General features: G+C 41.7%; 1 protein-coding gene across 8 annotated transcripts in view; it reads right to left on the reverse strand.

The window, feature by feature from the left end:
• The window catches only part of ARID1B (AT-rich interaction domain 1B), a 490367-nt gene that overhangs the window by 140846 nt on the left and 323702 nt on the right, over window positions 1-25819 (reverse strand). For all 8 annotated transcript variants that reach the window (XM_088448961.1, XM_088448959.1, XM_088448962.1 and 5 more), the window contains one exon: window positions 662-908. In XM_088448961.1, coding sequence (XP_088305087.1) covers window positions 662-908 — 247 coding nt within the window. The remainder of the gene's footprint in view (window positions 1-661; window positions 909-25819) is intronic.

The following is a 25819-nucleotide window of genomic DNA, read 5'->3' on the forward strand; positions in this document are numbered from 1 at the left end:
CCTATTACTTTTCCCTGATCACCTTAAATCTTTATTGGAGGAACTGCTCTCAAGTAAGTCTATTTGAGCACATTTGGTGGAGGAGCTGCAACAAATTCTTCTAATTTCGGAACATCAGGGACTAGGTCCTCTATAGCTCAGGTATAACACTAGCCAGCACCTCTTCTCCCACTACTTTCTAGAGATTATAAACTAATGTGACCCATCCTTAATGATACAACATGCCAATTAGTGTCTTCTTGGAAACTCTAGCCCTCTAGTGCCCATTTTTTCATTCAGTAATCTAGAGTTAGACATCCTACTGTGCCACAGAGAATACATCATGAGCATTCTCTGCAATGCCACAATGTTGTTTAGCAAATTATGGTCAGCCTGGGGGGGTCATTTCAATGTTAGGCTTGACTGTGACACTTCTTTTACAAGTGGCTTCAGACCAACTCTAATCTCTTGAAGGGTATGTAATGGGCAGCCCTCTCATTCACTTTCTTTTTCCATATCCCGAACCTTTGGTACTAATCTGTAAATGTACTACTTTGGACATGTATAGAAGTCATCTGATAGTTTAAAAGATACTGTGGGTCAAATATATAAACACAAAAACTTTTTACATCATTTTAAAAGGTATGTCACACAAAATGCTGACTTTTCCATCAATACCCACCAGGAATGCTAGCAGGTGATATAGGACCTGATCTTGACTGGTTACTCCCAACAGGTGAGCCCACGGGGGATGGGGATGGTCCACCACCCTGGATGCTTGGTAGATGTGGCGAGGCATGTGGCGAGAAGGGTGACTGTGCCGGATTGCTTTGTTCCCCCTGACTGCTTGTAGAACCTGAGGCACTCACAGCAGAGCTTAATGTTGCTTCAGTTCCAGTCGGCAAGTCATCAATTGAACCAGATAAGTCCTGGAAGATAGATAAGAGAGATTGTTAGATGAGCTAGATAATAATATGCTGCAAATAGAATCACAACTTTAGGGAAATTACTGGATGCAGGTAAGGTGGCGAAACAGTATTAAAATATTAATAATACAACATAGGCATTTATACATAAATGTATTACAAAAACATGTACAGTATATTAACCATTGCACTGTGGACAGTGATTGTACATGTTCGATGACTGTATAAGGGTGGATCCCAGCCTAGTATCCATTATTTAAGAATTCCAAGACAAGATTTGTATGATAGAAATTAAGATGTCCATGGTATGCCAAATAGGGACATTTTTACCAGAGATGAACGGTTTGATTTTGGCTCGGATCTTCCCGCTGAGATCGGATCTGAGAACGAGGCACATTTTGGGTGAGTATAAATGATAGGTGATCCAAAATACGTGAGACATGAGATTTCCAGAAAGAGGACAAGTGGCCTTGTTCTCAGGTCCAAACCTGGTGAAAAGGGCCAGGTTGGGATCTGAGCCCAAACTGAACCGCTCATCTCTAATTTTTATAAATGTAACCAAAATGTAGAAATTGCATTTAAAATATTGAAAAAAGCGTCAGTATGACTCCAATTGAGAAGAATACATTTCTATACTATTATATTTGCATGGCAGTCCTTTGAGTTTCCACTGACTGTCAGATCATGATATGGGTCAGTTTGAATCATGATATGGGTCTATAGAATTACCACCTACAGGAGGCCGCTTTGACCTTCTTGAAGCTCCCCAGTGAAGCATAGGTTTCTACTCCCCATGCAAGGCCCTACAACGACAACTTTATTGAAACAAGCATAAGATGACTATTGAGCGAAGATTGACAAGCAGAGATGCCATTATTTAAAAATATTTAGTAAGCTTGCGAGCAGGGCCTTCCTACCTATATATCGGTTTGTTATTACCCAGTTTTGTTCTGTTAATGTTCCAATTGTAAAGCACAACGGAATATGCTGCGCTATATAAGAAACTGTTAATAATAATAATAATAATAATAATAATAATAATAATAATAATAATAATTTAGTGCTTATGTACCATGGCATCACTGTCTTTGTTTCTGTGTACTTAACTTAAAATAAAGAATCCTAAATATATATATATATATATATATATATATATATATATATTTTGTGCTTTTTGCTTTGTCTAATAGGTTCTCTGTTTTTAAATATAACAGAGTGATTCATAGTGAAATGTAAAAATAATCAGGTTAATGTTTTTCTGGCTTGTTAAACTCACTATGTTCACTGTGTGTTATACAAGAGCTTTGCATGGCAAATTTCACTTGGTCAGATACAAAAAAATCTGACAGTAAAGAGTTGCTATTACAAAGCATGTTATGAATGGTTAGAAATAAATCAGTTTGAGATTCAAACCACTGTTTTCAATTAATTTAATAACAGAGCAGCCTAATACTATTACAGCAATGTTTCATACAGCTGTGACCCTGTATAGATAAGAAGATCCAGAAATAAATGAAGGTGTTTTAGCATTTGGTAGGGGGTTGCTGAAAACAGCAGCGGTGATAACAGAGTAAAAAAACAAAAAAAAAAACAATGCTATAATATTGCAGTTCACTGTATTCCGGTGGCTTTACAAATCCTCTCTCTGCTAATCCCCTAGGGACTTGTACTGAAGTGAGTGACAGGTCCCATGCATTTCCTCAAGATCATGCATTCCAGGGATTTGTTCTCACAAATCTGATGTAACTCATTCATAAAATCAAAGGAGGTCACGTGAAGCCACAGTGTAAGGCCTAAAATATATTATGGGAGGAAGAAGGAGGGGGACTGAGGACGGGCGGCAGGCAGGCTCCAGTTCCACAGCATGGCTTGACCTGGGGTAACCTTTAAAATGTGATTATTCACACATGGAGAGAGGGATTTCCTTGAAGGAGGTTTACCCATGGTGAAAACATACTCTCCGCCAAATAACCTGACAAAGCAGGATGAATAAAAGATGACTCGCCAAAAACAAGACAGGAAAGAATCTTATTACTCCTGAGCAATAACTGAACACACATCACAAGAACAATGAGTGCAGCGATGGGGCTGCATGTGATGCTTAAGCTGGCCACACACTAGACCAACTAGTTGATTGGTTGGAATGAAAATCTGGTAATGTCTGGGAGTAAATGATGATCAGCAATTTGCTCCTAAATGCCAGAAAACAAATGAAAATGGTCGTCAGACAAGTTTGTTAAATGTTTGATCAAAACAATTTGTTCAAACACAGTTTTTAGTCCATTTTCTGGCATTTGGGAGCAAATTGCTGATTGTCATTTGCTTTCATCCCTTACCAGATTTTCATTCCAACCAATCAACTAGTTGGATGGTTGGATGAAAGTTGTTCTAGTGTGTGGCCAGCTTTACAATCTGGCTGTGGGCTAAACTTCATGTGAGCTCATTTGACAGTTTTGACAAGTTGCTGTGCAAAATTGGCAATGTTCTCCGCTCGCAAGCCTTTACTCCATTTTTTATTGCCACAATTGGATTTGACAGCCATTTTCACTACTGGCATAGGAACATCATTGTATAGAAAACGTGAGATAACAATTTGACAAGCTATAAACCACAATTACAGTAAAGTATTATGGAGAGTCTATGGTGCTTAATTACACATGCTTAATTATACCATACAAATGAATTCAACATACATTAAAGCTCTCATATACCCAACACTTGTAAACACTTGCACTGTTGTGAACAAATCTGACAATGGTGCGAGGAGTAGGTAAATGACATGTGCATACAGAGATCAATATGACCCCTGGGAAACAGCTCTACTCAGGTAACAGTTTGACTTTGTTCATTTTATTAATTTTTTTCTCCTTTCAGGCTGCTGATTTATGCAGGTAACGGTAAAGACAACCATTTACAGTAGTTTGCAAAAGAATATGTATTTTATACATCACAATTAATCACATTGCAATTTGCAAATGACACTGCATTGATTCAGAAAATGGAAGAAAGAAAATGTGGTTTGTTAAGGTAGATACACATAAGGATTTATCACATTAGTCTGTTGTGAATTCCCCTTGAGCTGTGTTCATGGTATGTTTGCCAATTGCAAAAACTGCTGAGTATAGAAAACTCTCTTGTCATAGTGATTAACAGACAACTGATTTGACACGTGCCAAAGCTGCATTTAGCTTCCAGTGAACATAGCTCAGTGGTCTGCACTACAATGTTAGGTGTCCACAACCAGGGCTGGTGCATGGTCTGTCGGCGCCCTAGGCTAAGCTTCAGTCTACTAGCGCCCCCACTCCCAGAGGGGGATATAGGTGGCCACTAGTGTGTACCATACAGTATATATATATATATATATATAGATAGAATATATACATAGAAATAATATATACATATATTAGAATAATAAAACACAGAAAGAAGGGTCCTGCAGAAACCCCCATAGGTTACTTGCGGTACCTGAAGTTGTTTTCTTTCCTCATTGATATAGTTCCTCTGACAGGTGGCAGTACAGTAACTTTACTGCGACAAAGCATCATTACATACATATTGTCATTGATGATGATTACAGACGGACCAGTACCGCTCTCTGCATGAGCAGCATCCATTCCCTGCTCCTCGTCTCTGAGAAGAAGCGCAAGGGAAAGTACACAGAAGAACTAAGGGGCAGACGATTGGCTGGCAAACGCTGACGGCCACTGACCGTGAAACTACTACTTTAAGCAGGCAGCCTGCCCTGAACCCGCCGCCTGACGCTGCGGCTGGGGGGGACGGCCGAGGAGTGAGGAGGCAGACAGTGTGCAGCAAAGCAGTCACACTGTCTCAGTCCCTTACATAGTGCAGTTGCCATGGCCGGTTTACACATCCATAAGATCTTGCAGACCTGCGTATACATCGGCACCACCGAGTAACATCGGCCCCTCACGCACAATTACTGCAGCCCTGACCTGTCTGATGACAACTGTCATCGCACGCAGTGACTACTCAAGCTGCGTATGCTATCGCAGTGGCTAATTTATACGCGCCCAAGTAACAGCGTGGCAGGCCAGGGACAGAGGGAAGGGTCAGCACTGCGTCATGCACAGTGACGTCATGACACGATATGCACCAGTGGCACCTACAGGCATCGCCAATGCTCAGTTCAAGTACAGTATGGACACGGTTTAACTTTGGGGGGTAGGTGGTGTCAGGCGCGACCGCCGGGGTTGGGGGAAGAGTGCGGTCAATCTATACATTTACTATTAACTGGGGACCCACGCAGACGCCGTTAGTGCCCCTGAGCCCACCAAACCCCTTGTAAACCCCTGTCGCTGGGCCTGGTTAGGGGTTAGGTTTGAGCTGTGGGGAGAGGGTTAGACTGCTGGGAAGGTTAGACTGCGGGGTGGGGCTTAGGATTACAGGAGAGGTTAGGTTTAGGCTGCAGTGAGGGAGTGTTAGGTAGGGTACTTACCGGCAGGTGTCGATATCTTAACCCTGCATCAGGATTCTGACTACTGGCATCCCGTACCCAACCTATTGAGACTTGTAGTGCCATGCAAGAAATAGAAGATACTGCTGCACACTCTAGCACTAAGAATAATGATTTTCATAACAGATATAATCAACCCTACAAAATTAACATGGAGTATAATTGAGGTTCTTAGCACAAACATATGAGCCCACTCATCAAGATGAACCCCAATTTATCAATGGGTTACCATAAACGTGCCTCCTAATATGTAGACAGCAATGCAGGACCTATGCTGATTAAAGCACCTAAGGGCAGGTGACAGGGGTGCTGGTACCAAGTTGAAAAAAATTTCTGCAATTAAGTGTACGGTATATACATGGGAAAGGGGAGGGGCTAGGACCGATGAGAGCCGTTCCACTCGCTGTTTATCTGTATTATGAGTATCAGGGCCATTAATATATAGTCTTTGGAGTGCCATTCCATGGAATCTATATATACACACACAGGATACGTTTAAGATGCTGGCGGACGGGATCCCGGACGTCGATATGACGACGCCGGAATCCTGATGCCCGGCATAATGCAGATGCCAAACACATAAGGATACCGACATCCAGCATCCCGACCGCCAGCATCCTGAATGTAAGGATACGGGTAAGTATTATACTTAGCCCAGGCATGGGGGGGTTAGGTTTAGGAACCTCCCTGGGTGGGTTAGGCACCCCCCAGGGAGGGTGAGCTTTAGGGTGCGGAAAGAGGGGGTTAGGTTTAGGTACCACCGGGGGGAGGTTAGGGTTAGGCACCACTAAAGAAGGGTTAGGAGGGGAACTTCTCATGCAAAATACTAAAAAGAGAGCAATAACATTTCTCTGCTTCACTTATTCTTTATAATTTTTTATTTAGTTATGTAATATGTCTGCACACCTACTAAAGAGTATATCTGAAGGTATGTGCTTGCACATCTAATTAAAAGTGTATAATATAGAAGTTAAAGGTACCAGCCTTCTGCCCAATTTCAGCATTGTATAGCACTGACAATAATAAAGTGAAGAAGCTCGAACTTTGTGGGTTGTATACCAAAATTTCCCTGTACCAATGCTTATAGAGAGACACCTCTCTCTGCAGTGGTTGTTCATTTTATAGAACATAGAAGTGCCCTAGTTAAATGTATGCCTCATAATAGTGCTATAGTTCACATTATGCCACAGTGCAGCCACGCTCAGAACATGCTGTGGCCACACCCCCTCAAGGGGCGCCCCTGGAAGTTGCTGTATCGGGGCCCAAGATTTCTCTTAACAGCCCTGCACACACAAACATATATACAAACATACACATACATTTAAACAAAGTGTATATTTTATATATAAATAAATATATATATATATATATATATATATATATATATATATATCTCAATAAAACATTAGGGTACCTGTTTATTAAAGTATCACTCCTGAAAAGCATATAGAGACAGGAGTGTCCACGTGATTACTATATTACTGCAATATATTAAAAGCTGAACACAAGATATATCACATATAGGAACAAAGGATACCACAGACCCCACTTTTATTGAAGGGGGGCTGCCGTCTTCTAAAATTTATTAGGTTTGATCCCCAATAGCTAACCCCATCTTACGGGCATAGCTACGAAAGGCTATTATTATTACCAGTTATTTATATAACGCACACATATTCCGCATCGCTTTACAGAGCCTGTGGCCTAAAATGTACCAATTTGTTTGGGGGGATCCTTAAGACCCCTCTCCATTGCCTACACCTGTACATGCGCAGTCCAATCACTACATATGTACAAACCACCGCTTAGGAGAGCCGGATTGATATAATAGATCTAAAAAGAGATTTAGATATAAATCATTTAAATGTATTTCTGATATAGCTCATTCAAAGCTATATATTTCTTAAACAAGACACAATGTTTAAAGTCTCTAATAAACACTACTCTGTATAAAGTCTCTAATAAACACTACAGTCTTTAGAAATGTAAATTGTATAGACATTATCACACCAGCATACACCATAGTGCACAGTCATTTCGATTCTTAATGACAGCCGTTCTGTGCCATTCCGAGCACCGAGCTTCGTTAAATAAGACACTCTGTAACTAATACCACTCTAGAGGACAATTTAGTCAGCAGGGCACCAGTTCATTCTTCTTTTACAAGTACAATCAGATATATGACGTCTGTTTACCAAGAGAGACAGAGAGAGAGTATCTAGGCCCAATGCAAATGAAAGCACATTCAAGCTACAGCAGTCTTGTTATTTCCCATTGGGTTTAAGGTGTGTTATCTACTATAAACACTTTAAATAGAAAAAAAAAAGAAAACAAAAACTTTCATTGACTACAGTACCTCAAAAAGACACTGACTTAACATTAAACAACAATAAAAATTGATTATAAAGTTTAAGTGGAGTATAGAATTGCATGTTCTGTTTATGACACAATGTTACAGAATGAAAACCAGTACAATCAAATTTAGTATGTTTTGCTAGCATATGAATTACTATGTATTTTATTTAGGTCTTTCTAGCATGTGCATTTAAGCATTAATATTAGCCAACCAGCCCAGTTCCTGCCACATACTGTAACATCCACTCTACTCCCTTCACTGGCTGCCTGCCAGATGGCGAATTATTTTCAAGATTGGATTACTAACTTACAAAGCCCTACATGACCATGGCCCAAGGTACCTAAAGCAGCTTCTGATTCCTTACCGTCCCACACTAGTACTGCGATCCGTTGACGAAGGGCTATTAACAGTACATAGAATCTCCCGGAATTCGTCTGGGGGTCCATCTTTCAGTTTTGGGGCTCCAACCTTATGGAACTCACTTCCCCGCACAGTTCAAAAATACACTCAAGACTTACCTCTCCAGCCAAGCATTTCACTAATGTCCCTTGTTTATGCTTATTTTGTGTTTTGTACTGTAAAGGCAAATGTAAAGCACTATGAGTCCTTTAGGACAAAAGCACTATATAAATAAAATTATTATTATTATTAATGAAAAGCAGGAAGGCCCTGTGAGATGCAAGTCACTTCAGAGAATCCTTCTATTCCGTAGACTTGGCATTTCTGCATGGTATTCCTGGTAAGGTTAAAAAGTCACCAATTGTATCAGTAGGGGGAGGACAATGAATAATGCTGACATTCAGAGGCTGCTACAAAATGCAGAAATGTGTAGCATCAGTGCATCACATTCACAATAGCCCTGACATAGCAGATTGAACAGTTAACCCATCCCACCCTATGCCAGAAGAGGGCCATTTACTTAAAATCAAGTCACACAGGCAAAAGAAGAAAATAACAAAAAAAATAAATAAAACGACTTTGTGGTAATACACAATCAAATAAAACGGAGTGCTAAACAACTGGGTATGGGATTGCTGAATTTACTATAAAAAAAACATTTACATGCTAAAAACGTGCAATTGAATCTGCTAACTACCACATTAAAGTACTCAAGTGTGAATAACTATTTCAGATAAGGATTAGTGCACTCTTGCATTGGCTGTGTTATCTGCAAATGAAACTGCTCTTAGAATAATAATAATAAAAAAAAGCAGCAAGTAGTTTAGGCTCATTTTGCCTCTGCCACTGTGTAAATGGCACTGATGTAGCACTAAACAGATTTGCAAACAGATGCAAAATGTTCATCCTCATCCTTAATGGAATGGGTAAAGTGACAAAAAAATCCTGGCACTGGTGCAAAGAAGAAAAAAAAAAGCTAAATAGAATATGTTTAACAGCATTAGATCATTCACTGGCGGATTACAGACAAAATTACAAAAACACTGCTATTTGGCAGTCTCCATGCACGAGTGCCCAGGGAGTAATCTGGCGTGAGCATTGAATCAGGTCACCGTCAGAGTCAAGAGAACAGATCTTTTCAAATAAAGGTTGAAACTAATGATAAGCCTTGTGAAGATTAATAAAAAGGCACTAATAGCTATCGCCAGTCTCTGGATGATGGTTCAAAGGCAAACCACCAGGATTCCGGAACCACCTCCTTTATTATTGTATATTTTTCCTTTCCTCTGGCTCTCTTCTTGATGCCTAATAAAATCATTAAATGAATGAATGATTAATCTTGCATTCAGTGTTATGTGAATGATCTTCTTGCAGTGTTTATCTCTTTATATCTCAGGCATTAAAAATTATAGTGTGGAATGTGTGACAAGGGCTGAAAAATTCCCTGTCCACAACACTGCTACCGAAAAATGGGAATACATTTTCCTGTTATATATATAGTTATTTAAATAGCGCACACATATTCCGCAGCACTTTACAGAGAAGATCTGGCCATTCACATCAGTCCCTGCCCCAGGAACTTGGAGCTTACAATCTATATTCCCTAAGACATGTACACTCACACACATACACTCTGGTTAATTTTTGTTGGGAGCCAATTAACCTACCAGTATATTTTTGGAGTGTGGGAGGAAACCGGAGTACCCGGAGGAAACCCACACAAGCACAAACTCCGCACAGTTAGGGCCGTAGTGGGAATTGAACCCACAACCTCAGTGCTGTGAGGCAGTAACGCTAACCATTACACCGCCTGTGCTATATACACACACAAACACACACACACTGTGTGTGTGTGTGTGCGTGTATATATATACACACACACACAACACTATCACAAAGCGGCGGCACATTTGGAAGCATCGCACACTACTGCTTGTTAGTTTGGAGTGCCGATCATACACACACAAATATACAGTATAATATATATATATATATATATATATATATATAAATAAATAAATATATATATATTGTGACCAGGTCCGCTCCCCCATGGGTAATGACAGCCGCGTCACTAAAGGGTATAACCCCATGCCATAGCACCATCTTTAAATTGTTACAGGCGCTGGGTGCCCATTTAAATGTAATAGCGGTGCTAAACGCAGAGTGTTTAACATTTATTTTTAACTGTTTTATGTGCTGTGGCCCCGGGCCTTCTCCGGTGGCCACGCTGAGTGTTAACCACCAGGGGACTGCATGTAAGCGCTGCAGCCACGGACCATCTCCGGCGGCTGCGGCAATGGGGGACCGGGTGAACAGAGCCACTGCAGGATGTGATCCCGGGCTGCAAAGCGGAGTGCCAACCACTTGCCCTCCAGCAGTCCATGGCGGCAAGAAGCCACTGGAGACATGACAAGTGTCCCGGGCGGCAGGGCTATGAGTGGCCGGCTACTGGGGGCCGGGAGCACAAGCTCCCACTACCTCAGCGCAGTGTGGAGGGCCACAGTAGCAAATGCAGGATTTTTAAGGGGGGGGGGGTTTCCATAGATATTTTTATATATATATATATATATATATATATATATAAAATCTAAACACAAACGTATCATATACACACATAACTTATAAGCATACTTACGCATAACATACTTACACTCAGCATACTTACACACACACAGCATACATACATATATACATACACACACAAGACTGTCTCCGTCTCTGAAAAACAAATTTGGTCTGTCAGGGGGCCACCAGGCATCACGCAGCCTGGACCAGTTCCGGCTTCTGCGGGCGCTCAGGAGCTTTAACCCACGGTGCGCTGCACCGGGGAGAACCAGTGTAAGGAGCTGCCAAGTGCTCCATGCTGGGGACTGGGAACCTAGCTCCCGGCACCCCAGCACTACAGCGCGGAACTGCAAGGCAGCGTTGCCGCATGCTGGGGGGACAAGGAGAGTTGGCTCCCAGAAACCCCAGCACTAAGAGGGGAACAGCAGCTGAGCGCTGCTATGAGAAAGGTAAAGCAGGGTTGCCTACCCTCCCGATTTTAGCGGGAGTCTGCCAGTTTTTAATACACCCTCCTGGTCCCCCGCAAACATTACTTGAACTCCCGGTTTCTTCAACCCTTTGGATTGCGCAAAACCGGACTGTCGGGGGGCGGAGTCTGCAAGGTGGAACGTCATGACGTCACAACGCGTGACGCCTTGATACTTAAGGGTCGGCCGACGCGGGGTTGTGGGTAGTGGTGGCTGGCTAGTCAGCAGTCAGTGCGCACATGGAGTGTGCTTGGGGGCGGTGGCAGCGGGCCGATCGGAGCCGAACCAGCAGTGCTGCACTGATCAGCAGCGCTGTACTGCAGAGGGACATCAGCGCAGCCTTTTCTCCCCCCATGGTGGCCTCAATGTAATTATAAGTGGCCAATGAGACCTGTCACCTGGGTCATATACACTGATGGATACTACACTTTGAAAGGGCACTCACTGACAGCCAATAATTGGATGGCTGTCAGTGAGTGCCCTTTCAGAGTGCAGTTAATGCTTGTGACTAGTCACTGGATATATATCACAATAAGGGAGCTCTGACTAAAAATACAGCTGCCCCTAATCATTGGAAACTATTGTCTGAGGACATTTTATGGTTAACAATAGTCAATATTTGCTTTATATATTTTTTTAAAACAGGCAGCTGTACTTTCAGGAGCCTCCTGCTAAAATTGGGAGGGTAGGCAAGCCTGATATTAAGCATAAAATATCCTCAAACAATAGTATGGTAGTATGATACCCATAGAAAAACTAGCTCTGGAGGCATGCTGCTCTTAGTATTATAGTTTTCACCTGCCACTGCAGGACATGCCCCTAAATAACAATAGACACACCCATAGGTGGAGCTAGACACGCCCCCTGGGGGTGGAACATGGTACGCCCCCTCAGTGCGGTACATTCTCCTACCACCTACAATCTTCCTGAAACTAGTTTTCAAAAGTAGGCAAGTATTTATTTATTTTTATTTATTACAAGTATGAGGTTAAGCTGTTGCAGCTAGGGCATGGTCCCAGGCTGCAGAGCTGAGAGCCCAATTCTGGGGACTGGAAGCTCGGCTCCCAGTGTCCCAGCACTGCAGAGCTGGGTTAGTAAAGTCCTGCGCAGGGCACACAGTGTAAACACACAAACACACATAGGAACATATGATGTTAAACAAAGTGCTTAAATGTATATATTCAATGTAAAAAGGTTTGAATGCATTTTGAATGTATAGTTTAATAGTAAATTGCACTTACCTTTATTTCCCTGGAAGTTTCAGGGGATCCAGGGCTCCGTGTGGGCAACTGGATCCCCCAGCCCCCTTCCAGGGAAACAGGCTGCTCTCTCATGCAGCCTCATGCCTGAAAGTGGTATGAGGAGGTGCATAGGAAGTTGGCCAAGGCAGCCAGCTAATTGTTTCAGAGAGCTCCCAAAGAGCTTCCGCTCCGTGGCCAGGAAACCCTGCCCTGGAACCTTGGTTGCTGACCTCTTGAGCTCAGATTCAGGCAGAGGTGGCAGGCTCGGTCCCTTAACAGATTCCTGGAAGTACATTTTGGAAGGAAACTTCCTCCAACCCTAGATGAGCAGACTCATGGGTGGCGACTAAGCCACTAGGAGGGCTCAGGCACAGCGTAGTGACCACTCCCAACTGTCCTTAGGGGACAATGTTAAACTTTCATGTGGACAGCACATGTACTTAAGTTGATTGGTTGAAAAGCAAAGGGCGGACTTACCCCCTGCGGTAATGAGTATTGGAGTAGGATAAAAGAAGGACCTGTAAGCCCTGTATGTATCTTCTTGAACATCAATGTTTGAACTGGTGTAACATCTTTGTATGCTGAGCCACTTAAAGCTGAAGGAAGAGTCTTTTTTTAAGACTATTGAGGAATAAAACATCTTTGCCTTTACAACAACTGCATCTGAATCCTGCGATAACAGAATTGAGCCAAATACTATTCCGTTCTCCGGCTATTCTGGAATGAGTCCAGGTGTCTCAATCCCTCTGCCAGCTACCGTGCAGAGCCTGGTCTATTGCGAAGGATCAGGGGTATCAGCCGACACCAGGAGGTGTGGCCGCAGCTAGTCGATGCATACACAGCAGTAAGCAATTCCAAACACTGATTGAAGGAGTTTCGTGGTGGCAGCAACATTACATGCCCACGGGGTGCCTTCCTAATTACAGATATTTATATAGAAGTTCTTCCCAGTAATAGAAGCAGGCGGCAATCCACCGGGAATCAGTATGGCCGGCGGTTCAAATCCCGACAGCGGCAGCCTGGCAAGGAAATTTCGATCGTCAAAAGGTAAGTATTCACTAACCTAATTCTACCCCCTAACCCACCCTTAGGGGTGCCTAACCCTAACCTCCCCCCTAAGTGAATAAACCATATTCCCCCCTTAAGTGCCTAAACCTAACCCCCCCTTCCCCGCCGCCTAAACCTAAGTCCCCAGGGGGTGTGTCTAACCCTAACCTCCCCCCACCAGGGGTGCCTAACCCTAACCCCCCCTTCTCCTAGCCTAAACCTAACCCCTCGGGGGGGGGCTAACCTTAAGCCCCCCCAGGAGCCCCTAACCCTCCCTCCCCGGTGTCGGGCTCCCGGCGTAGGTCTAATGACAGGCGTTGGGATTTCAACACCTGTCATTAGTGCCTTGCCGAGAATAGACAGTCGGGAAGCCGGCGGTCGGGATTACGCATCTACAGGGAGACCGACACACGCTTGTTGCCACTGGTTGCTATGGGAACCAGAGGGGCATTGTGGGTAGTGACGCGTCATCCCGACCGGACACAGGCACACTTTCAGTGAGCGTCCAGGACCAGAGCTCACACTAATCATAGGTGGTAGTGGGCCTATTTAAGGTAAGACAATAGGTTTTTTTACACGTTACCTTGAAAAAAGAACGCAGAGGCGTTCTGAAACGTTTTATGTTTGGTCACATGGATTAATACAAGCATCTTTTTATAAGACCGGGAGTGCCGCCTCATTCTTTGCATAGCTTCTGTACTTATAAAGTGGATGGCACATGGGCATAAAACCAGTCTGGAGACTGAGTGCCGGTCCGCTTGGAGATATATATATATTAGGGGTGAGCGGGTTCGGTTTTACTCGGATTTACTCGGATCTTTAAACGGCATTTTATTGGCTATCGTCTATCATGTGTTTTGGGTAACCAATATAATAAATCCGAATTTGCGGTAAAGTGGCGATAAGAACCGAGTAAATCCGAGTAAAACCGAGCCTGCACATCCCTAATATATATATATATATATATATATATATATATATATGGGATTGAAATGTCGGTGGCTGTTTCAAATCCCGACAGTGGGTGCCCGACAGGATAAGGATCCTGACAGAGGCAGGCAAGTACTCTAACCTCCCCTGTCCCCCCCTCCCCTTACCCCTCCCTTAGTGGTGCCTAACCCTAACCTCACCCCTAGTGCCTAACCCTAACCTTCCCCCGGGGTGCCTAACCCCCTTTACCGCTCCCTAAACCTAACCCAGGTGGTACCTAACCTCTCCCTGGGGGTGCCTAACCCTAAGTCTTCCCCCATAGGAGTGCCCAATACTAACCTCCCCCCAAAAAACCTAACACTAACCCCGCTAACTGCACTAAACTTAACACGCCCCCGCCCGATGCTAAGAGGACGCGCGGCCCATACCTACCTTGTTCGGCAACGCGTCCTACTGGATTCCATCACCGGGATTATGATAGGCGTCTGTATTTCGACGCCTATCATGAACCCTTTGCCGGCATTCAGCAGTCGCTATTGTGTGTGTATGTATATATATACACACACACACACACACACATATATACACACACACAAAGCTAATATCCTGCACACTAAAATAATATGCCAGTCTGATACTTGTGAGCCAGTGAAAGGTTATATGTAAAACACTGGACAGATTACTTTAATACAGTATTACTATTATTCCCAACACACCAATTTTAATGCAAACAGAACTTGTTTAAAAGGAAAACAATGCATTTGCATTTACTTAATAGAATATACTGTAGGGCGCACAGTAAATGTGTTGGAAAGCAATACAAGACCAATCGCAATGTGAAGTCACCCAAGATGTTTGTGAGAAGCTATCCAAAGACCCTGGGTTGCATTGTCTAGACAGCAAATGAGTTTAATGACTTTCTGTTTCCTGTGGAAATAGAAAATACCTTACAGATAAATTGCAAGAGCCAGTACAGAAATGATTTTGTCATCCATGCATGTAAGTACATAGCTATACTGTCTCTTAAAAATGGTCCAGTGTGAGATTTGCATTATGTTGTGATCTTGACCTGTACACACATTTCCCTATTGATTATCCTGGGAAAGATGTTACAGTTTGAGTAATTTCTGTAGCTTTTCATAGTCACTGTGTAAACAGTTTAGTGTATCTGTATCAAAGAGGACATAATAGATTGAAAAAGATTCCATATTTAAAAAACATTTAACTTTAAATTTAAACTTAAATAATGATTGGTAAAATATCACCTATCTTTGTATAGTTTGCGGCTATGGGCAACACAGCTGTCTTTGTTACTATTGTAATTAAGTGATAAAAATCACATGCATGCAAATCAAGTAAGAAATGGCGAAATTAAATAATAGTAATATTCTACAGGATATTGGCAATATGAGCGTAATGTTAATCTACAGATGCATCCTCCTACACCTAGGGGTATATTTACTAAAGTGAGAGTTTTTTGGAGTTGAAAGCATAAATTGTATGGTCCTGGTGTACAGGCCGCTACACACTAGACTATGTATAGGGTGTACCGACCTCGTTAGCAATGGGACCCACTAACCGATGCGGGCAGTGACGAAGCAACAGCGGGGGCCATGCTGCACTAACGATCTCGTCCGTAAGACCTGCATGCAGGTCTGATGGGCGATGTCACTGACAACGAGCAGGAGCGTGCATCGTCAGCGACATAGCGGGTACACACTAAACAATGTGCCAGATATGTCACATATCGTCTAGTGTGTACCCGGCATAATCTCACATGAGGGTCATTCCATGTCAATTTTGAAAATCGCCCCACCTGCTGATTGCAACTGTTACTGACTTCACAGTGCACAACCAGCCCAAATTAGAGGGCCATAGTATTGCAACTATTGCATATTGTGAATAAAATGTTCCCAAAGTTAGTCTTTCATATGCCAACCTTCATGTACAATTTTATCAAACTTGGAGATGGTCAGGTGGGGAACCTCTGGTCCATGTGATATGGAATGACCCATATCATTCCTAGTAGCTTAAATACATGTACTGAGAGTTGAAAGCATAGTGCTTTAAAAAAAACACGTAAATCTGTAGCTTTCGCTCTGGGCTTTTAGTTCAGAAATAACAATGGAATAAATAATGTATTAAAAGAAAATAAGATTGATTATGTATAAAGATTACTTTAGCTTATATGATATAAAAAACAGCATACATTAAAAGAAAACAGCGCCACTAACCACTGGTTTCAGCAAAGCGTCCTACAATAGATCCCAATGACACTGGTAAAGCACTGTTGATTTAATATGCAGTACAACATTTCATGTCACACGAATAATTGAATGAATGATCCAACATACTGTAGTAGAGGCAGAGCACATTTTCAAGGGGAAAAAACCTTATCTGCTTGACCAGAATAGATACAAATGATGTGTACAATATGTAATAAATAAGACCGATTTACTATTATCACACTGTGACTATGTATGTTAGATCTGATCCTTATGATACTTTCCTTACTTCCTAAAACTAATTCTAACTAGTAACCAAGTTTTTTAATATCATCATTTAGTTCCCATTTGGTATTCTTTTTATGTGTATAATAATATAAGCAACATTAAAAGCACAATATGCTCTATAATATACTCTATAAACTAAAAAGCAAACAATGGTTGTTTGACTTGTTCTTCTGCATAATATGGGACTTGGAAAAAGGGTTATGAACCCTTCATTATTAGAGTTTTCAGAGATCAAATGCTTCAATATGAATCATATAACAGTCCTTGCTCATTCCTGAGCGGTTCTTCCTACTTCAGCGATAATAAAGGAGGTTGCTAGGTTTTTTTTTTGCTGTAAGTATGGAGGGCAGGATTTCATCTGGCAGGAAATGAAGCAAAGCTTCTAAACTGGTCCTGACATGCGTTATAATACCAGGAAAGCACAGCTGTGTGATCATTACTGCAATTACCAAGCAGCATTTATTGCTGACTTACTGTGGTTTAGGAGTTTTTGAGAGGTAGGGGTTGAGGGCTGGCATGTCACAGATAAAAGTCTCTCAAGACATGTCATTTAGTTATTATGACAATATTTTAGGCCACATTAAATCATTACAGCCTAAAGTATAAAATGCACATAAATCAATGTTTGTTTTACCCCTAAGGCCCGTATTCAATTAGCAGCGAAAAGCCGAGATCATAGATAAGCGCAATGTTGTCGCCTCATTTGTCTGTTTTGAGGCAAAGTTATCACGTACTTTCACAATGCGTGCTCCCGCTTTTTGCCCTATTCAATTGCAAAACAGGCGAAAATGCAGACCTGCGTATGCCGCAAATGTCGAAACTAGCGAAAGGGACTTTTTTGGGGGGGGGAAATCAGTCTGTACCCCAAAATTTTGGGTTTCTAAATTGAGTGAAATGGCTGTTACATGCACATTTGCATTAATGTGAAAAAATTATATAAAGCAATTTCTTTGGTAAAAAATAATTGCTGTAGTAAAATTGGGGGCACATTTAAATAGGTACTAGTATATTTTGGAGTTGTTAAAGTGTATTTTAAAAAAACTTTATAAAAAACAGCTTGCTGCAGCCCACTGCAAACCTAAACACCCTGTCCCACCATACAGCCCCCCAAACTACCTGTCCCAGTACTTTAGACCCATTTCCATCACTTTTTTCCCCCAAAAAATTACATTACATTTTTGGGCGGTATTTCGTGTTTTTTCTTCTCTTTTGCCTTAATAGTCATTAGGAGGAAAGGTGTCCAAGGGGTTCTGAACCAAGTCCCCACTTTTTTAGCACAAAATAGAGATTTCGCACTTCTTTAGTGTCTTAGCCTATGGAGTTTTCGCACATGTGAAAATGTCCTGAAATTGAATAGGGCAATACTTCGGAAAGTGTCAAAAACCAAGCATCGGCGAAAACTTTTCACCAACTACAGCTTTTCGCCTCTAATTGAATACAGTGCTAATCTGTAAATATTAGTAATACAGGATATCTAAAATAAATGTGTAATATGTGAATATAAAACCTTAAACAAATACTGTATAACATGTCTGGAATACATAGGTTCAAATTAATTAATTAAACCTTTTAGCTAGTCATGCAGGAAAACAATAGTTTCCACATTTCTATTTATCAGGCCTATAAAGTATGACATCTCTCCTGTACTCAGGGTCATATCTATAATGGGTGCAGGGTGTGCAGCACACATGACCCAATCGGTCCAGGGGGCCCCCGCTCTGCACCCAGCCCCCAGTATAGACCAGTGTGCCTCCCTTGAAGCGCACCGGTTCCCTATGTTTCTCGCGTGATGCTATCTTTTTAGTGATGTATTCAGAAAGATGGCACTGTGCCACAGTTTTTGCTCTCTGCTGCGCATGCACCATCTTTACAAATGAATCACCGGAAAAAAATAAAATGCTGTGGGATAAGCATAGGGAGCCGGCGTACTGGGCGGGAGACACAGGTAATCAGGTATGGCCGTGATGAGAATGCCCCTGGTACTGGCAGAATCGGAGAACATAGTTGTTCCCATACATTGCAATTGTGCTATTTATTAAACCACAAAGACTTAAGCTGCATACACACACAACGATTTAGTAAATGAACGATTTTTAGTTAACGATTTTCGTTAATTTTTTCAAGGGAAAAATGGACGAAAATCGTTTACTAAAATCGTTCATTTACTAAATGTAATGAACGATTATTTTGAACTACAAACGATTTTTGCATATTCCCTTACTGAAAGTCGTTGAGTTGGTCAGTCTGACTGAACTACAAATTACAAACGTGAACGCGCATGAACGATAATCGTTCATCGTTTCAACGATTTTTTCAACGATTGAACGATAAACGATATCGTTATCGATAATCGTTCAAAAAAATCGTTGTGTGTGTATGCACCTTAAGCGTTTGCAGAGCTTGGTTCCGATAGCTAACTGTACCTTGAGATGACGGTAGCACGCTCTTGCCTATGGAGAGTGAAGCGGGATTCTTTTAGGATTTGTCGGTGTAACTGCTTATCAGTGTTCATTTCTTTAAGAAAAAGTTTCGTTTTCTGCCACATACTTAATAATCAATTTCCAAATTCTTTAAGAACCAACATAAACGGTAGAGGGATGGATACCTATACAGCCTATAGAATTCAGAGAGGGTGACCGGAAACATTCAATGGCATACCAAATTCACAGTACAGTTCAATGTGTACAGAACAGTGTATGTTCTGCTTCATTTGTCTGGAAATCCAGAGATGTAATTACAATAGTGTCACTAGGACTTTCCAAAGGAACATGTACCACTGAATCCAATAGTGCTGACAAAACAGGGAGACTCATAAAACAAACCGGCTCGCATACAGTTAAAACATATAATTTATGTATTTAATAAAAAAAAATAGAAGTTTTTTTTTTTTTTTTTTAAATACAGCTATATTATTTCTTTAAACAAACTACACATCTGTGGTAGAGTCAAATTAAATGATTGGGCTTGTACTAAGTGTAAAAGTTACAGAGAGCAGGCTGTATTTTTCCCTAATTCTGCCTACTCTCGACTATAAAATGTATTAGAAGAATCTACATTTATTCCAAAATGCTATGAAAAGAAAGTCCTAGCTCTCCCAAGAACAACAGTCATAAATACACTTTGGTTGGAAACAACTTTTTTTTTTTAACCAAACAAACACATCCCCGGTGTACATAGGTTTGAACATGAAGGGGAAATGCTCCGGTCACCTAGGGGTTGACATTGTTTGCATCTCATTTTCTTCACACTTCACAAATACATAATTATAAGTAACAGTGTGAACATATTTTTCTCTTTGCCTTGCTACAGTCTTCTGCACTCTATGTTAACATATGGCCAACCTGTGAAAGGGAAGAATTCTAATTTACTAATAATTTCCTATATGGGAAAAAAAGGTCAGACCTTGGGACCAAGCTCAATTCTCTAATGATTTCCCGGCAGGTTTCATTTACTAGACCTGGGCTAAAGGGCAGTACAATCCTGATGACTGGGGTCAGCATAAGCAGCCCATGATGTATTTTGCAATATCTGCATTAAGCAGAGCAACAGGTCATCAATTAGATACTGATGTTGAATATAAATAAGCCTCTCTCTCTTTATACCAAGCAGCCAACTAATGTCTCTGCCTGAAATGTGCGATTTCACATACAGTACTCTCACAAAGAACAGATCTCTTAAAAAAAAAAAAAGTATATATGTGTGTCTGTGTGTATTGTGGCAAGATCAAGGTAAATGTGCGTCTCCTTAGATAAATGGTTGCACTTGCCATGCAGCAGCCAGGTAGTAGTACACCAGTCCAGGGCTTGGTACAAGTATCCACAGCTAGTTTTACTATAACCACAAAAATAATCAAACATAAAAGTAATTTCTGGCCTATCCGGCTCTAACTACACAAAATTGTTCCCTTTCTCAGAGTGGAAGGATCTAACATCCCTCTCACAAAACAGAAGTCTTTAGCACAGCACTTCATTCAGTAATCACAGTGTCTCTCAACAGGCCTCTGATCTGTTCCACAGGCAGTGAGAGACTGACACACCCTTATAGAGCCTCTCACAGGTGGTCTGGTATTTAATGCTGCTAATCATATTCTGTCTACCAGACAGAAGCTAAAAACCTGGGGCATATATATATCTCTCCTTGACACACACTATATAGTACTGCATATTATGATTAATAGGCAAATTATTACCATTACCGCAATTAGGTTAATACAGATGTGTCCTCATACATCTAGCCTAAATATGCCATGCACAGTGACTTGCCCGGTGTGGGTGAGCCGCCAGGTCCCGTGCAAATCTGCTAGCGTCGGGCATCTTTTTTTGTAGAAAATGCATCTAAGCTGAGGCGACTCGGACACTTGTATATCTTTGTGCACCTGAGTCTGAATATAAACCACAAAGGAACTTAAAGATAAAAAAGCTGCGGCCGCTACATAGTAGCACTTCGTATACAGATTCAGGGTCTCAGTCGCACACAGATATACAAGTGTCACATATAAAATTACTCAGCACTTTTGGCTGATGTGTCTTAAGCTGGCCACACACTAGACCAACTTACATCCAACTAGTTGATTGGTTGGAATGAAAATCTGGTAACATATGGGAGTAACTGACAATCAGCAATTTGCTCCTAAATGCCAGAAACAGGTGAAAATGGTCGTCAGACAAGTTTGTTAAATGTATGATCTAAACAATTTGTTCAAACAACAGTTTTTGTCTATTTTCCTGCGTTTGGGAGCAAATTTCTGATTGTCAGTTACTTTCATACCTTACCAGGTTTTCATTCCAAACAATCAACTAGTTGGCTGGTTGGACAGATAATCTTTAGATGTGTGGCCAGCTTTAGTCGCATCACATCTTAGATGCCTTTTTTCGGCAAAAAAAGACACTCGGTGCTAGTAGTCTCACGGGACCTGGGGGCCTTTTAGCACGACTGCAGTAAAGATGTGTAAGGACACATCTGTACCTAAGTCAGCCAAGCAGAGATAGGGAAAGGAAAACAGAAAGTATACAGTGCGACTCCTCTTTTCTTTTGGTGTTGAGAAACTTCCTAAACTGTCCTGCAAATAGCAACACTGGCAGGAAATACATGGCAAGGAAAATGCTTGGAAGCAGTTGAATCGGCAGTTGGTGTGGATCCCCTACTTGAATTTTGGACTACGCTGCAGGACCACCTCTGGAGCCGCCACTGGTTACTATACAAATAAATGAATTTATTTTAATATCATACATTGTTTTTTTGCTGCACTATGGAAGTTGACCTCATCTTATTTCTATATTCCATGAAAAAAAAAAATCTCTGTTCATTTGCTCACAAGTGCCAGGGAACACGGTGTCTATTCTGATAAGCGTAATTTCTACCATCATTTTTCTTTCTTGGCAACCTTGGGAAGCTCTTTTGTGTGTTTTAAGTGTCTCTAAATAGACTAGCTGCAGAACAAAGCCGCTTTACTGGTCAATAATTGAAAGAAAGAAACAGTGCTTTCATCTTCCACCATCTTTTATTCTCAAGCTGTCAATAAATGAAACAGAGACACAGAGCATTTTGGCCTGGTGCATACTCTCACAAAATGTATTATACCTTTAAATGGCACAATGGAGATTGCGTGTGTGTGTATATATATATATATATATATGTGGGCATGTTTACATCTGGTGCTTATGGTTAATAATGGGTGAGGGGAAAAATAGATTACATTTAAATCTCATGCATAATGTGGTCAAGAAATCAGAGTAAATTTTATTTACATTTGCAGACGTAATTTTTGAGGTGTCAACAGCGTGATATTTGACTACTACTGAAATGCACAATATTTAATTTAAAGTTATGTTTTCTAACAAATTATTACTGAGACTTGTTTCCAAAGATAGCGCTAGGCAATTTGTGGAAAAAAATACTTCATACCATAACATGTTTCATGTTAATAGAATATTACATTATAGGTACGTTGTCTGTATCATACAGGTGTCTATCATCCATCTCAACACTGATTCAAGGCCTTCTGACCACTAATTGCATTCCATTCTTAAAAAAGTACCCCTGTCTGGGTGTCCAAATAATTGCAATTAAGGAAGGAATCTGGTCATTAGAAAACTGAGCAGCCTGCCAAGAACAATATCCTTCCAAGTGACAGGCTGACTGTGAAAGACTAATTCACTTGGAAAGGGTAGCAACTCTTGCCAAGGTAATATGTTTTCACATGAGAAGAAAAAGATAAGATGTGTACAGTATGTGCATCTCCATGTATAGTGCTCCCAAACCCACCTACCAAGCTGCCCATTCTAAGGTGAAATCCTGAGGTCATCATTAATACAATCATAAAGAGATCTTTTACAGGGCACAGAATTAAAACATTACTCCTAACATCTTAAATTATACCCATAGGGCAGAACTTTATAATTGGTAGCAACTTTGTATTGTGGTATCAAAAGTTTGAAACCAATATCAGTTTAATGTTAATTAACCCCTTTGCCGCTAAGCCTTTTTGGGCAGGTGAAATTCCAACATCAATTTCAGTAACTACGTATTTATACAGTACCCACATAAACTATACTTTGCTTTTTAACAGTAGATTTTGAATTTCCTGAAACTAGCATTAGTTTGCTTATTTCTCCTAACAGCAAGGATAATCTAATCAAAATGGCAAAAAAATCACCAAGAAATACTCTATGGCTCTTGCGCTGTCATTAATATACCTTACGAAACCAGTAGGTATTCATAATAGAAATATGTAGTTAAAAATGATAATGCATTTTTCTTTTAACTGTTTTACATAAATAAAACCCACAGAATGTGTAGGATCGGGATGCAGTCAGGATGCCAGCGGATGGGATACCAGACATCAATATACCAACCTGTGTTCTCCCCAGGCTGTTTTTTTGTGGGTGCACCACCCGGCAAGAAACCGCCTACCACCCGGCACTTTGGGAGCCTGCAAGTGGGGACAGTATTTGGGAGCTGTATAAAAAGGACCAGATCCTACAGATTTTGCAGCTTTTTCATAATCAGACGACTGGGCCTCTAATAAGATAAGAGGAAAATTAATGTATAAAATGTTATTCAAGTTTAAATCATTATAAGGTCAGGGTTTAAAACATTTTATTATTGCGAAGGCCCCCATCCGGGTACTTCTTGATGCCACCCGGCTGGAAAAATTTTCTGGGGAGAACACTGCCAATGCCAGAATTCCGACTCCCATTAGAATGCCAACGGCGCCATCCTAAAGAGTTCAAGATATCGACGTCTGTATCCCGACTGCTGGCTTCCCGATGGTAAGTATGCATTTTAGGTCGGGTATGGGGGGCCTTAGGTTTAGGGACCTCCCGGGGTGGGTTAGTCTGTGGGGAGGGAGGGTTAGGCACCATCGGAGGGAGGTTAGGGTTAGGCGCCACCCGGGGAGGGCTAGGTTTAGGGTGCGGGAAGGGGGGGTTAGGTTTAGGCACCATCGGGTAGAGGATAGGGTTAGGCATCACTGGGGTGAGGTTAGGGTTAGGCACCACCGGGGGAAGGTTAGGGGGGGGAGAGGTGGAGGGCTAGGCTACTTACCGGCCCCTGTCGGGATCCTGAACATCGGGATGCCGCTGTCGATCTTCTGACTGCCGACATCCCAACCGCCGGTCATTCATATGTATTTCATAGGATCAATGTGGTAGCTCAAAAGGGCAAATATAACCCCCAAAAACAAATTCCGACATTAGTGAACAACAACAGAGGGTTGCTGTTGTTAAAAGTATAAAAAAAAAAATGCAAACAGCGCAATCCCACTAAAAGCAATAGACGGCAATTAATGTACCAATTATTACATATAGGTAGATGTATTTGATTCAATTAAATAATTAACTTTTGTGTGTATATATATATATATATATACACAACTATGTTACTAAACACTCAAGCATCACAAATAAAATATTTTAAAGCTCAACAAGGCAGACCATTTTGAATAATAGATAATGTACTGCATCAAAAGAGGGGGCCCCTGTGCTTATAGATGCCAGAATGTGGGAGATTTGGGCATTAGAAACCCCCTCATCTCTGGTCTTCTTAAAGGATTCCGTTGTATATAGCAGAGATTCCCAATCTCGGTTCTCAAGGCACCCTGACAGTCCAGGTTTTAAGAATATCTATTTTTGAGCACAGATGTTAAATCAATAGACTGAAGTACTAATTAAGTCACCTGCATGCACTAAAACATGGACCATTAGGGTGCCTTGAGGACAGAGTTTGGGAACCTCTGGTATAGTGTGTTGTTGTCTGTACGCTCTCTTTCAAATGCCTGTGAGTGTATAGTGCGAGAATGAGGGAAATCATACATTTAAGGGAAGGAGGGGTATTCAATTGGTCCCATGGCTAATTGCATGCGGCCAGCAATTCAATTGTTTGGGTTAACCAAGCTGGAAGCTGCGAGGAAAAGTCAGCGAAAAAAGGCACCATATGGGTTTCCGCGGAATCAGTGTTTCCGCGCAGGGCCGTAACCAGGGGTGTGCGAGCAGTGCGGCCGCGCAGAGCCCTGTGGGCGGCACCGCTGTTCACCCACGGTCCCAGCATCCGGCTAGCAGGGTGCCCGTAGCAGTACCCTGCTGACAGAATCTCTACAGCAGTGCTGCCTGGGAGCGTCATTAGGACTCTTCATGCGTGCCCACCACAGCCCTTACAGCACCTGGAGCATCCATCAATGTTTTTCTTTCGAAAGTAGTGTTTTCACCATTCGATAACTGCTTTCCAAAGGTAGCCACCACTGAGCATCAGAAACGGCCGCGGTTGCTACTGCGTATGCGCAAACATGTTTTTTACATACACGTGAACCATCGGCAAGGTTTTTTTCCATCAAATTCGTCACATGCACATACAGTTGTTTGCATTCCATGCTGAAACGCGGAAGTAACGATGATACAGGTCACATGGCCAGAAGTGCCCGGG

This window comes from Taudactylus pleione, unplaced genomic scaffold (assembly GCF_031769625.1).
Source record: "Taudactylus pleione unplaced genomic scaffold, aTauple2 ptg000473l, whole genome shotgun sequence".
Taxonomy (NCBI): domain Eukaryota; kingdom Metazoa; phylum Chordata; class Amphibia; order Anura; family Myobatrachidae; genus Taudactylus; species Taudactylus pleione.